Source organism: Geotrypetes seraphini, chromosome 1 (genome assembly GCF_902459505.1).
Source record: "Geotrypetes seraphini chromosome 1, aGeoSer1.1, whole genome shotgun sequence".
In the NCBI taxonomy this organism is placed as follows: Eukaryota; Metazoa; Chordata; class Amphibia; order Gymnophiona; family Dermophiidae; genus Geotrypetes; species Geotrypetes seraphini.
The window spans coordinates 323,640,275-323,655,425 of NC_047084.1; the positions used below are offsets into that span (position 1 = coordinate 323,640,275).

At 44.6% G+C, this 15,151-nt stretch overlaps 1 protein-coding gene across 1 annotated transcript in view; it reads left to right on the forward strand.

The window, feature by feature from the left end:
• Nucleotides 1-15,151, forward strand: part of LOC117356689 (alcohol dehydrogenase 1-like) — a 65,582-nt gene that overhangs the window by 26,782 nt on the left and 23,649 nt on the right. The window contains exon 6 of the mRNA XM_033936297.1: nucleotides 7,930-8,190. Within this exon, the coding sequence (XP_033792188.1) occupies nucleotides 7,930-8,190 (261 nt within the window). The remainder of the gene's footprint in view (nucleotides 1-7,929; nucleotides 8,191-15,151) is intronic.

Consider the following 15,151-nt stretch of genomic DNA (forward strand, 5'->3'; position numbering starts at 1 on the left):
CAAATGGTGCATAACTTACAGCATCCATCTTTGCCAGACATTTCATGACATCTCATGCATACAGATGAATCGGAACCTGTGACCTTTGAAAGTCTTGTAACACAGAGAACACAGTCAATCTCTTGAATGAAGGAGGATCAACAAAAGTAAAGATATGTCCCACAGAGTGGACCGACGATCCAGTTTTCAATGAACTTAGAAATTGGGCATCCAAACTGACTGTTAATGATGCCCCAGTAGAAACAGGAAGTTGTGACAGAGGAGGTGAAACACAGCAGAGAAGAAGCTTCTGAGTTAGTGGCAGGCAGCTTGTAGGAACTGTTGCCGCTGACCCATTGAAGCTAGAGAGTGAAGGGAGGGAGATGCAGGGACCACGGGAGCCCAACCAACTCCCCCGATGCTGGTCTTAACAAAGTCCTCTGCTGCTGGTTGGGTGGGCCTGAGCCCAATTTTGAAAGGCCAGGCCTACCCGGGGCTAAACCCCTGACAAGCAACCCTACCCCAAATCTTTGTTAGGTTAGTATTCAAAAACACGTACCTGAATAGCAGCACCTAGCTTCTCCCCTTTTTGCTTCAGATGATCACTTCCTCCCTTTCTCAGAGTTTGGTTCCTAAGTCCTGGAGCCATGCCATTGTGTGACCCTCAATCAAGAAACCTTTGTTGGATCCAAACTCTCCTCTTAACTACCAACCTGTTTCCAATCTGCCTTTTGTTTCAAAAATTGTGGAGCATGTGGTCTTCAGCAACTTCTTAATTCTATGGAACACAATAATGTCCTGCACCCTTGCAAGTTCGGTTTTCGTTCAGGTTACAGCTGTGAAACTATAGCTATTGCTCTCCTCAATGATATTCACTCCACTCTGGACAATAGTGATATCACATTATTGGTATTGGCCAACTTTGACCTCATTAATCACGATCTCCTCTCTAGGCTAATAACTAATGGTAAATCTGGAAAGGTTCTATCCTAGTTTAAATCATTCCTATGTGATTGCTCATTCAGTGTCTCTCATGCATCCTTGCTTTTAGTGCACACTCTATTCCACTGTTCTTCAACTGCTGGTCCGCAGGAAATTTCTGCCAGTCTGGGCAGATTGACTAACTTCAATTTCCTGCCGGTCCGCGCAGGGCCGGCAAGATCGACGTGTTATTTTCATCTGGTCCACGCTGGGCCAGAGAAATCATGGGGAGCCTCTGACAGTTGCTTTCTCCCCTCTCTGTAGCTCTCCTTTACTTACCAGCGCAGCGATTCACGAAGGCAGCCTTGGGACTTTTGCTGAATCGCAGCTGCCTCTGATGATGCAACTTCCTCTTTCCTCAGAGGCAGTGCGACCCAACAAAGGACCTGAGGCTGCCGTCTTGAAAAGCTGCGCTGGGAAGTAAGGAGAGCTGCTGGGAGGGGAGAAAGCCACTATTGGAGTCTGGGAAGCTGCTGGGCAAGGGGGGAAAAAGGGACAGCTGCTACTGGAGAGGGAGAAGGAGAGATGCTGCTGGGAGGGGAGGAGGGAAAGGAATCTGGGAATCTTCTGGGCAAGGGAAAAAAGGGACAGCTGCTACTGGATCTGGAGGGAAGGAGAAGGAAAGATACTGCTGGGAGGGGAGGAGGGAAAGGAGTCTGGGAAGCTGCTGGGCAAGGGAAAAAAAGGGACAGCTGCTACTGGACCTGGAGGGAAGGAGAAGGAGAGCTGCTGCTGGGAGGAGAGGAGAGAAAGGAGTCTGGGAAGCTGCTGGGCGAGGGAAAAAAGGGACAGCTGCTACTAGAGAGGGAGAAGGAGAGATGCTTCTAGGAGGGGAGGAGGGAAAGGAGTCTGGGAAGCTGCTGGGTAAGGGGGAAAAAAGGGACAGCTGCTACTGGAGAGGGAGAAGGAGAGATGCTGCTAGGAATGGAGGAGGGAAAGGAATCTGGGAAGCTGTTGGACAAGGGAAAAAAATGGACAGCTGCTACTAGACCTGGAGGGAAGGAGAAGGAGCAATGCTGTTCGGAAGGGAGGAGGGATAGGAGTCTGGGAAGCTGCTGGGTAAGGGGAAAAAAGGGACAGCTGCTACTGGAGAGGGAGAAGGAGAGATGCTGCTAGGAATGGAGGAGGGAAAGGAATCTGGGAAGCTGCTGGGCAAGGGAAAAAAAGGGACAGCTGCTTCTGGACCTGGAGGGAAGGAGAAGGAACAATGCTGTTCGGAATGGAGGAGGGAAAGGAGTCTGGGAAGCTGCTGGGCAAGGGAAAAAAGGGACAGCTGCTACTGGACCTGGAGGGAAGGAGAAGGAGCGATGCTGCTGGGAGGGGAGGAGAGAAAGGAGTCTGGGAAGCTGCTGGGCAAGGAAAAAAAAGGGACAGCTGCTACTGGACCTGGAGGGAAGGAGAAGGAGAGATACTGCTGGAAGGGAAGAGAGTTACTGCTGGACAGGAGGAGGAGGGAAGGGAGAAGGAAAAAAGGAAGGAAACAGCTGGCAGGGAGATTAGAGGAAGGGAAGGGAGAGACAGGCATGAGAAAGTAGAGAGATTGATGAAGGGAAGGGGGTCAGCAGAAAAATAAGTAGAGAGGGACAACGATGGTAGATCTGGTGTAGGAGAGATAAAAGTGAAGAGAGCAGTGAAGCTGGAATAAATCATGTAAAAAGGAGAGAGGGGGCACAGGCTGGATGGAAAGGGGAGAGGGGCATAGAAAGAAGACAGATACCATATGGAAGGGGGAGAGGACAGACAGTGGATGGAAGGGTCAGATGCTGGATTGAAAAGACAGAGAGGGCAGACGCTGGAAGTAAGAGAGTGAAAAGAAGATGAAAGCAGAAACCAGAGACGACAAAAGGTAGAAAAAAAAAATTTTATTTCTATTTTGTGATTAGAATATATCAGATTTGAAATATATATCCTGCTAGAGCTGGTGTTAGACATAACTGGGGACTGCAAAGCCCAGGCAGTGCTTCTTTAGCTTCCAGCTGGCTTAGGGCCCTCTCTGACCAGGGGGCAGTTGCCCTAGTTGCACTCCCCTATAACTATTCCTGTCATGTGTGACTGCAGTATTCTGTTAGCATATTTCTGTGTAGCATCTAATATAATAAAATGCTAGGCCGCGCATGCGCACTAAAAAAAACGTGTTCCCTGATCCGTCCCGAAAACACGAGTGCGCATGCGCACGTTTTACGTCATCACCTACTCTCCACCTCGCGCCACCGATCACTGTCACCACCTGCTCTCCAGCTCGCGCCACCGATCACTGTTCCTCCTGCACCATGCCACGCCATGCATGTCCGCCGCCGACCTCAAACTCCTGGGGGCCGCCGGTGCTGTGCTGAGGTCCCGCCTCCCGCTTCCGCCCTACACGGCGCCGCCAGACCAGGCCCTACACTGAGATCCGCGATCAGGGTTGCCATGGAAACCCTGCCGCAGCCTCGCGGCTAAGTAGGGGGACAACAATCGCGCTTATGTTCAAGCCGCCGCCACGACTCCTCTCTCGAACCGCACCAGGATCGAGAGAGGAGCTGCGGCGGGGACTTGAGCATAAGCGCCATTGTTGTCCCCTACCTGCCCAACATAGCTGCAACCAGTGTACTCCAGCAAAGCACAGCCGCCATGACATCATACTCTCCCATACCGTCACGGCCAACCCGGACTGCTGCAGCATCACAAAACCCCTACCGTGTCACTAATGGCAGCACTCCACTCCAAAACACAACCCCCCCCCAAATCCAAAGACAGGGAAGAAGGGAGGGAACGGAGTAACCAACTGCACTCCCGAAAGACGAGGAGGGTGAAAAATCAACTTCCAAACATGACCGTGCGCGACTAAGGCCGAAACAACCATAGCGAGGCTGCGGCGGCCTTCCTCACCGGGCTCACATTTAATCCAAATAAACAACCGGGGCTGCCTAAAGAAACAAACTTTCACGGTGCTTGGCCCGCAAAACAATTCCTGCCGTTCCCGAAATTTACCCCACCGTTCCTTCCCTTCCTCCATCAGGTACAGTTCATCTCCGCCTATGTTAAAAGGAGCTGCTTTGAAATTGGAGCCCTGCCGCCACCGTAACACGTTCCCTCTGCCGCGGTCCCATATGTCAGAGAAGGGGCGGGACCAAGGCAGAGGGGAACGTGCTACGGCAGTGGCAGGCCTCCGATTTCGACGCGGCTCCTTTTAACATTGGTGGATTCACTGCACCTGATGGAGGGAGGGAAGGAAAGGTGGTTGTGTGCTGTTGAGCCCCTCTTTGCCCTCAGACCCTCTCCTAACTGCTCCCTCCTGTCTCAGACCACTGGGGGGAGGTGCCTGTCTTCAGCTGCAGGGATGGAGGGAGGGAAGAAGAAAGAAGGGGCCCTGGCAAGCCAGTTATCAAAAGCCAACCATAGCCTGGGACCCCTACATGATATGAATAATGACCAGACAACAAAAGGTAAGAAAAATAATTTTATTTTCTGTTTTGTGATTACAATATGTCAGATTTTAAATGTGTCTTGAGGGAGGCTGCCGCTGCGGCTTTGCACAGAGGGGCACCATTTTCGTGGGAGCCGGCCTTCGGAGAGGCATGGGACGCGGGGACGGATTGCGGAGGGGCTGCCGCTGCGAAGGGCTTTGGAGGGGGAGCCAGCCAGACCGCGAGTGTGGGGACGTTGTAAGCGCGGATTGGTCAAGGAGCCGCCGATGCCGAGGCTTTGAAATTGCTCTCCCACCGTCACTCCCTCCCGCCCCATCTCTGCCTCTGCCCCTGCCCAGGTTCAAAAGCAGGAGACATCTAGCACCCGTTAATCTAACGGGCTTAAACACTAGTTCTATAATAATTTGGCTTGTTCACTTTTCTTGATAGTAGAGGGGATATATGTGAAAGGGAGGGGAGACAGGGGTTTTGTTGATCCTTGCTCTGTATTATTTGTATTTATAAAATGACAAATGTACAGAATATTGTTTCTTTTTATACTTTAATAAAATACATTCAATATAAAATCATAACTGAGGCTTGTGTGGATGGGATCAGATGATTTGTGGGGACTGAGCTCACGGAGATGGGGCAGAAACGGGGTTTTTAAATTTTAGTCCTAGTAGTTTGCAGGTCCACAAAATAATTATTTTATTTCTGCCGGTCCGCGGGTGTAAAAAGGTTGAAAACACTGCTCTATTCCCTTTGGTGTTCCTCAAGGCTCAGTTCTAGCTCTAGTCTTTTAATACTTTTTTAGATCCCTTGCCTACTTTCATTCAAGATTTAGGAATACATGCCTTCTATTATGCTATGCTGCAAATACAGATAAGGATGAATTGAGGTTAGACAAGGTCAGGACAAAGAGCTTGAAGGGGCCGAAACTTGAAAGTGACTTTATGTGTGCATCAGCTCGAGATTCCACGATGTCTTCCTCTTCTTTATGGTACCGACACTGTTGCAATAAAAATGAAGAAACAGTAAGAACAGGAATACTTGAATGGAGAGGGCAGGCCACAGAGGAATGATAGGAAGGGGAGATGCAGGACCTCATGAGGGAGGGAGAAGATGAAACGTGGGAAGAACTTTGCTCTGCCCCTGAGCGGGAGTTTCAGCTTCCCCAGGAAGAGTGCAGGAGATGACCTTCTAAAGCAGGTATCTCAAAGTCCCTCCTCGAGGGCTGCAATCCAGTCGGGTTTTCAGGATTTCCCCAATGAAAACACATTGAAAGCAGTGCATGCACATAGATCTCATGCATATTCATTGGGGAAATCCTGAAAATCCGACTGGATTGCGGCCCTCAAGGAGGGACTTTGAGACCCCTGTTCTAAAGCGAGAGGCTCTCGCTGAATGCAGGAGACTTGGCAGGTCTATCGCTCCCAACACTAGTTCCTACAACTACCCCCGCATGTCATGCAATATCTGCACATACTTTGTATCCACATGTTTACAGCGCCTTGTGCAATTCTCAAGATTGAGAAGGTTAGGATTGTCAACTGTCCAGCTCGTTTTACTACTACTACTGCTTATCATTTCTATAGTGTTGCTAGATGCATGCAGCAGCACTGTACATTCAAAACTCAGCAGAATTTTACATTAATTTCCTGAATGTAGAAGGATGAGTCTAGACATCTTTCAGAGCTTAAAAACTCTTACCTGTAGTTGTCTAGTCCCCCTTCACGTTCCCATGTGTGAGTAGTACCCTTGCCCCTGCCTACTTCCATTGTAATTATCAGAAGAGACTATAGTTAGGATTCAGCCAATGGGAAGGCAGTGGAGGTGAACTGGAAGGTAGAACATAAGAAGTTGCCCCCGCTGAGTCAGACCAGAGGTCCATCTTGCTCAGCGGTCCGCTCCCGCGGCGGCCCATCAGGCCTAGTGCCTGAACAGTGGTCCCTGATTAATTTTGTAACTTACCTCTAATCCCATCCCTATAATCTACCTTTACTCTTATCTGTAGACCATCCCTTAGACCTTTTGCATTATCCTTTCCCTTTTGTAGTTCTTCCCTTACCCATTTGTGTTTTGTGATGTTTTTATTACATTTTTATTTTATGCATATATCAACTTATATTGTAAGCTGCTTAGACATAATAAGATTTGTGGGATATAAAAAAAACCCCACAAAACTTGAAACTTGATCTAATCTAAAGACCGATTTTACAAAGCCAGATCTGGCAAAGGGGTGTGATCTGGATATGTTTTAGGTGGGACTAGGGAGGGGCAAAAAATTAAATGTGCATTTCTCATTTCAAAAAGGGAATGCATACCTATGTCCAAAATGATCAATGTCATGGTTTACAACTGCTATCAGAGACCTCTAGATTTTAGAAGAGCATTCCCATTGAGAAGCTTTCCATTGGAAGAATTAGAGGAAGCCCCCCCTTTAATTCCCCATTGGTTAATGTCCCCCTCAAAAGTGAAATGTTTATGTTTCTAAAATGACTAGCATAAATTTTTGTTCCAGCACATAAACATTCCCCCCCCCCTTCATATTCAGAAGCTATTTAACCAGCCAGAAATGGCCGCGGACTGGTTAAATACTGTTTAACCAGCTAACTCCAAATATTCAGTGCGAGATAACTGGTTATCTCTACTGAGTATTTACAATTAGTGGATAAAGGTTAAGCAGTTGTATTGCATAACTGGCAATATTCAGTGCTGAACGGCTAAGTTTAGAAGCCAAATCAGGCCATGTAAATAGCAGGCCTATCTTTGGCTGCTATTAATTTAATTGACCAGAGCTGAATATTTTGACTTAGCTGCAGTCTGAATATCGGTCCCTTATGTTGCTACTTCATAACATAAACTTCATGTGCTCATTTTGACTTGTTGATAATTTAGACATTTACATTTCTAAAATGGATGTTTCTGCCACATGTAACCAGAGCATAAATTTCCATTTTCTCCATGTATTTAAGAACAGGTTCCAAAACACACTTTCACAAGAAAAATACAAAAAATGTCATATACAATATAAACAGTGCTGCATTGGTTTAAATAAGATATGTTTCAAAAAAATGGAGGAAAAAGCCTCAGACTGAAGCCCTCCCACCACCACAATGGTGGTCCAAGGTGGTTGGGTGATAACCTCACTGGCAAAAAACCTCCATTACACTCCCAAAGTAATAAAAACCTTAAGCAGGGCTGTCTGTGATAGAAGAAAGAAACTTTCAACTTATCTTCTGTTGATCGGTACACCGACGGTGGCCAGCGTTTCACGAGCCTGCTGCCTCAGGGTATAAAACAATCCGATCAAACTTTTAACGGGACGCCGAAACGCATCTCCTGATCAAAAGATGTATATGACATTTTTTGTATTTTTCTTGTGAAAGTGTGTTTTGGAACATCATTGAGTTTTCACGTGTCTGAGTTTACTTTTAAGAGCAGGATCTACATCAGCAGATGCTGTTCTAAAATACTAGTCAAACTTCAGACATCCTGACCTGGACATTTCAATTCCGATTTTGATGTCCTTTCCAAAACACCACTCTACACTGAGTTTCTCTATTTTTTGTTTGTACAGGTTGAACCTGGTTCTTCGTGTGCTATATTTGGTTTGGGAGGAATCGGCCTCTCTGTTGTCATGGGCTGCAAAGTAGCTGGTGCTGCTCGTATCATTGGAGTTGACATTAACCCAGACAAGTTTGAAAAGGCAAAAGAACTAGGAGTCACTGATTGCATCAACCCTCGGGATTATGACAAGCCCGTTCATGAAGTGCTGGCTGGAATGACTAATCATGGAGTGGACTACTCCTTTGAGTGCATTGGAAATATCGATATGATGGTAAAGTGCATTTTATGCTCCGATTTAACTTACAGATCATCTAACTTACTAGAGCTGTTGCATATGCGGTGCTATCTCAGTTTGCTTTCTTCAACAGTTCCTCGCACTAAAGCAAATTTGGCTAAACCACTGAAACTATTTTCATAAAGAGAGGGAAGAATAGCAAGCTGAAACAGGTAATTGAGGCCAGCAGCGTGCCAGATTTTAAGGAAAAATGGGATAAACATGTGGAATCTCTTCATGGAAGAAATTAGGAGGGTGGGTCATTAGAGTGGGCAGACTTGATGGGCCGTGGCCCTTTTCTGCCGTCATTTTCTATGTTCTATGAGGTATTTAGGTCTTGTCAAATATCACCTGTCATTAAATAAAAATATTTGCTTCATACTTCTTTAAGTTCTGGTAGGTGAAATGGCCACCATACAATAGAAGCTCCACTACTCTCCTCATCTCTGCCATCTGATCAGTTTCAAAGGTGAGCAACCTTTATACCCAGAGGGCCACATGGATGTCAACACTACTCTTAGAGGGCTGCAACATTACACAATGCTGGAACTGGAAAATGTGATAAATAAGTAAAAGTTTAACTATAAATGATGGAAGCACGCTGCTAGAGTAACTATTCTTAAAATATTTGTGAAATACAGTATTTAAAAATCAAAACTCTGGTTAATGACATTTTGGATTGAATTCTATATATTGCGCCTAAAAAAATGGTGCCAAAAATAATGCCTGTGGGGCTCATAAATCATAGATCATAAACTAACGTACCATGATCACATAAGCCAAACAATAAAAAGCTGCTTTTACAAATTGCGCATGATCAGGGCACTAGCAAAAGTATTGGAACCATCGGCACTCAATATATTTATTCACTCCCTTGTTATTTCTAAACTTGATTATTGTAATTCTCTACTGAGGGCTCCTTTTACAAAGGTGCGTTAGGGCCTTAACGCGTGGAATTGCGCACGCTAAAATACCCCGCGTGCTAGCCGCTACCGCCTCCTCTTGAGCAAGTGGTAGTTTTTTGTTTAGCACGTGCTATAGCATGCGCTAATCCAGTGCATGCGCTAAAAACGCTAGCGCACCTTTGTATAAGGAGCCCTAATAGGTATCACCCAAAAATGAATAAGGAGACTTCAACTTATCCAAAATACTGCAATAAAAATCATAACATATTCAAAAAAGCATGATCGTGTAACACCTCTTTTAAAAAATGCTCATTGGCTGCCAATATTTCATCGCATCACCTATAAAATAGCATTACTCTCATTTAAGATCCGTCAAACTAGTCTTCCTACTTTCTTAGACAGGTTATTAATTGCCTACACTCCATCCAGAGCTCTATGGTCCACTGACCAAAATCTTTTTTCTTTACCATCTCTAAAAGTTATCAGCACGAGACGAGCAGAAATATTTTCAGTAGCAGTGCCTCAATTATGGAATTCACTGCCCGGATAGATCAGAGGAGAAGTTGCTCTAGATAAATTTAAAAGTTTCTTGAAAACATTTCTTTTCAAAGATGCTTTCAAAAATTAAAATTCACTAATTGAACAAATCTCTGCAGATTTCCTGTTTTTAGCATTCTGTTCCTGCTTTTTACATAGAAACATAGAAGATGACGGCAGAAAAGTGCTACAGCCCATCAAGTCTGCCCACTCTGCTTACCCACCCCCTACTCTGCTTACCCTCCCCTCTCATTATGTGATCCTTCAATGTTGCCTTTTTCTTTTTTTAAATTCTTTATTCATTTTCAATCTTACATCAAGTGTACAAATAATAAAACATTTGAAATTAAATACATCACTTTTTCTAAAATTATGTAGTTCTCTACCCACTATCCCTTCGTGGTCTGTAAGTCTGTTTGTCTTGGTAAAGGTATGTGCAAATTGTTTTTGTTACTCCTTTTTTATACTTGTAATTAGCTTTGAAACTATGTTATAAGGGTATGCATCAAATTTTAATAAACATGAAACATGAACATCCCAAAAGCATCCTAAATCGGCACTTGGATGTCCTAATCTCCATGACATCCAAGTGCCAATAATCAAAGCCACCTTTCTGGACATCTAGCAAGCTATCCCAGCCACTGTGCGTCAAGAGCTTGAGATGGGTGTGGTGGAGGCGTGGTATGGGTGGGCTTTGGTCGTGCATAAGGATGGGTTAGACTTGGACATCTTGCAGTGATAATTGAACATTTTGCAAGCTGTTCTGGGCGGAACTTAAGACATCCATAGCTAGACCTGTTTTAGAAGTGTCTAAGTGCCACGAAGATGCTCAAACTGACCAGATGACCACTGCATACATCAAGGTAAGATACTCCCACACTCCTCCAGTGCTCACTGACCCCCTTCCAAAACACACAAATAAGAACAAAAAGGTATATACCTGGCTCTAGAACAGCAGCATCTGGTATGGGGAAGCCTAGGAGAGCATCAGGTGTGCAGTGTTACCTGGTGGGTGGGCTAGTGAATCATAGAGAGGAGGACCCAGGCCCATAAGGCATTTTAACCACAACATCTATGGTATTAAGTAAGAGCCCATCAAAACCCACCCAAACCCTACTATACTGCCATATAGCTGCCACCTGCAGCCATAAGGGCTTTGGGGGCTAGTAGACTTTGGCAGAGTTTTTTGGGAGGGTTCATCATAAATTATAAGGGGGTTATGGTGAGATATACATCTGACACCCTTTATGTGACGTTCACAGCAGTGCCCTCTAAGGTACCCCATTGCTCTGTTGGGATGTCTATGTGACCAATCCATTACTATGTTGGCCCTTCCCACATCCAAATGGTCTGAATTAGGGCATTTGAACAAGGGTGTTTTGGTATTTAAAATGGCTGGGGGGAGACATGATTGAAGTGTAAAAAATCCTGAGTGGAAACTGAAGTTACAGGGAAATACTTTTAAAACCAATAGGAGGAAATTTTTTCCACACGGAGAATAGTTAAGCTCTGGAACGCATTGCCAGAGGTTGTGGTAAGAGCGGATAGCGTAGCTGGTTTTAAGAAAGGTTTGGACAAGTTCCTGGAGGAAAAGTCCATAGTCTGTTATTGAGAAAGACATGGGGGAAGCCTCTGCTTGCCCTGTATTGGTAGCATGGAATATTGCTACTTCTTGGGTTTTGGCCAGGTACTAGTGACCTGGATTGGCCTCCGTGAGAATGGGCTACTGGGCTTGATGGACCATTGGTCTGACCCAGTAAGGCTATTCTTATGTTCTTATGTCCTAAAGGCCAAGATGTCCAACTAGGTCATTTAAAAAAGAATTGGGGGGGGGACGTCTAGATGTTTCCCCACCCCTCCACATGTTATTCTATAAATGTCCCCTAAAGTTCTGCACAGTTTATACAATAGTGCTTATGACCAAGAGCTACGTCTAAAGTTAGGTGCAGATGCCCCTTAATCTATAATTACGCATGTAACTATGAGGAACGCCCCTGATCTGCCGAGGATCCTCTTATTTCTGGGCCCCCTTTTGAGCACTGTGCATAAATTTTAGGGGCAGATCCCTGGCCTAACTTTACATGAAAAATTTAAATTAAAATCAATTAATGCTAATAATTGCTTGTTAAGAGCTAATTATCAATACTAATCGGTTTGTTATTCAATTATGTTGAGTGTGCAAATCGGGTGCGTGCCCGAATTTTTATCCACAACCCAAAGCACCATTTATAGAATTTGGGCATTTCTGTGTATGTTTCTTATGGTCTCAGCTGCCACATAAAATTCAATGGCAAGCTGCATTCAGTCCACTAACTGCAAGTTGCCCAGCCTTACTTTACTAACATCTAAACATAGATTTTCTGCAGCCCCGAGAAGCCTCAGGTTATAAGAACATAAGAATTGCCATACTGGGACAGACCAATTCCATCAAGCCCAGTATCCTGTTTCCAACAGTGGCCAATCCAGGTCCCTAGTACCTAGCTAGATCCCAAATAACAAAACAGATTTTATGCTGCTTATCCTAGGAATAAGCAGTGGATTTCCCCAAACCATCTCAATAATGGCCTAAGAACTTCTCTTTGAGGACATTACACAAGCCTTTTTGTAAACCCTGCTAAGCTAACTGATTTCACCGCATTCGCCGTTAATGAATTTCAGAGTTTAACGTATCACTGTTATCCCTTTTCTCCATTTTTGTTATGTGGCTGGTGCCTGGGCATTCATGGTATTTTGTTGTTAGTATTCCACTACTACTCTGCTTTGTCCACAATCCATACAGCTAAGCAGTTTCATTTAAAACAGAAAAAATGCCATCCAAAATTTAAAAAAAAAATACCTATATGTACTGCGGGTGAACATTTCCACAGTATATATGTTTGTTTTCTAGAATTAATGCTTTCTCTTTCCTGTTTACTAATTGGCGTTCCTTTTCTACTGTTTATTTAGCTGCCATGTAAACCACTTGGTCCTACCTGATATTTAAAAATAAACATATAGACAGTAGTGGACTGGCAATGACCAGCTTACATTCGGTGCCTCCTCCTGTTCATATATTCCTGGATCCTAGAAATAGAAACACAGAAACATGATGGCAGATAAAGGCCAAATAGCCCATTCAGTCTGCCCATCCGTTATCTCTTCCTTTTCCTAAGAGATCCAGCGTGCTTGTCCCACACTTTCTTAAATTCAGACACCGTTTTTGTCCCTACCACCCTTTCTGTAAAAAAAAATATTTCCTTAGATTACTCCTGAGCCTATCACCTCTTAACTTTAGCCCATGCCCTCTCACTCTGGAGCTTCCTTTCAACTGAAAGAGACTTGCCTCATGTCTATTTATGCCACATAGGTATTTAAAGTCTCTATCATATCTCCCATCTTCTGCCTTTCCTCCAAAGTATACAAATACATAACTTTGCTTTTCTTAGCATTAAATTTTAGCTGCCAATTTTAAGATCATTCTTCAAGCTATGCTAGGTCCATCTTCATGTTTTTCACTCCATCAGGGGTGTCTACTCTATTGCAGATTTTGGCATCATCCGCAAAGAGCCAATCTTATCTGACAGCCCTTCAGCAATATCGCTTACAAAAATGTTAAAAAGAATAGGCCCAAGAACCAACCCTTGAGGCACACCACTGGTAACATTCCTTTCCTTAGAGCGATCTCCATTAACCACTACCCTCTATCACCTTCCAATCAACCAATTCCTGACTTTGCCTGTCACTTTGAGGCCCATAACAAGGTCATTCAGTTTATTTATTAGATGACTATGTGAAATATTGTCAAAGGCTTTGCTAAAATCTAAATACACCACATTTAGCGTACTCCCTCTATCCAATTTTCTGGTCACTCAGTGAAAGAAATTGATTGGATTTGTCTGACAAGACTTGCTTCTAGTGAATCCATATTGCCACGAGTCATGTAATCCACTGGATTCCAGAAACTGCACTATTCTGTGTTTCAAAAACGTTTGTTTATCGAAAGGAGAACAAAAATGCAAGATGAAGCACTGAAACTTCTGTAACATTTCTGCTGCGTTTCAAGCAACGTGAGGATGTGCGTTATCATACAGCAGACACACTCCCATAGTGAGCAGACCTCGCCGTCAGTTCTGTATAGCTTACTGTAACTTTTTTAAAGGTTTTGCAGTACCTTTGTGCATTTATGGATTCTCCTCGAGGCAGAAAATCAATCAGGAGAATGCCTTTCCAGTCCCAAAACACTGTTGCAGTTTCCAATTCTTCAGTGATGACAGACGGGCATTCAGATCTTGCTTCATCATGCATATTGCTTGCAGGGTAGGATTAATTCTTTGAGGGCCCCTAGGCACACAAGTACACTGGGCCCCCCTGGCCCTGCCGCTGCCCTGCCCTCACCCTGCCCATGTCCCGCCCATATTTATCTGTTTTCTTCTTTACTTCTTTATTTCCACTTGTATTTCTTTTTTTAAAATTCAAAACAAAGATTAGTATATCAGTGCACAGTTTTTCTTCTATGCAACCCCCAAACATCTATGAACAAATCCCCCTTCCTTCCCTTCCCACCTACTTACCCAGGAATTTAACTCTGAACCCTTTCCATGCATATATGAAAATGTTCAAATATTTGTAAAGCAGTAATACTATCCGAAATATAAGTCTATATTAATAATCAAGTTTACAACGCCTCTCAACTGCCTCACTCTACATCAACCAATTGTAACCCATATGTATGTATAAACAACCAAATCTGTAACTCCTCTAGTATGTTCCACTCCATGCATGTTAATTTGCAACAAAACAACAAGGCAAGCAGTCCACCAAAGAATCCAACGTGAAACAAAAGATGATTGGCAGAAAATAAGGAGATTCAAATCAAGTTAATTCAAGGTGCTCCCAAGGACCATGCCTGATGCATTTCACCAAACAAGGCTAGTCAACGCTAACAAAAAACCATGTCTTTCATACAAACAGAACACAGAAAACACCTTCGCCTAGTATGGAATAAGTAATCACAAACTAACCTCTCCTCCCTCTGAAGTCACTTACCTCTTCCCTGAGCAGAGCCAGCAGACGCAGCATGGCTGACCCAGAACGTCCTCTCTGACGTCAGAATTGACGTCGGAAAAAAGACTTCCTGTCGGGTTTAGCAGCGGGAGCTGCAGGGCAGTAAGAGCAGCAGACAGGGGTAAAGATGGGGAGGCTTTTTTTTTTTTTTTGTGGCATGGAGGGAGGGAAAGAGGTAGTAAGGCAGGCAGGCTGGCTTGGGGGGTGGGGGGGAACAAAGTGTGGAAGGCAGTGAGAGGGACATAGGAAAGAGGCACTGGGGGCACTAAAGACATGGGAAGGAAGGAGGCACTGGGAGCACTATAGACATGGGAAGGGGCACTAAGGACTTGGGAAGGAGGCACTGGGTGCACTGAAGACATGGGAAGGAGGAACTGGGGGCACTAAAGACATGGGAAGGAGGCACTAAGGACTTGGGAAGGAGGCACTGGGGGCACTAAAGACATGGGAAGGAGGCACTGGGGGCATTAAAG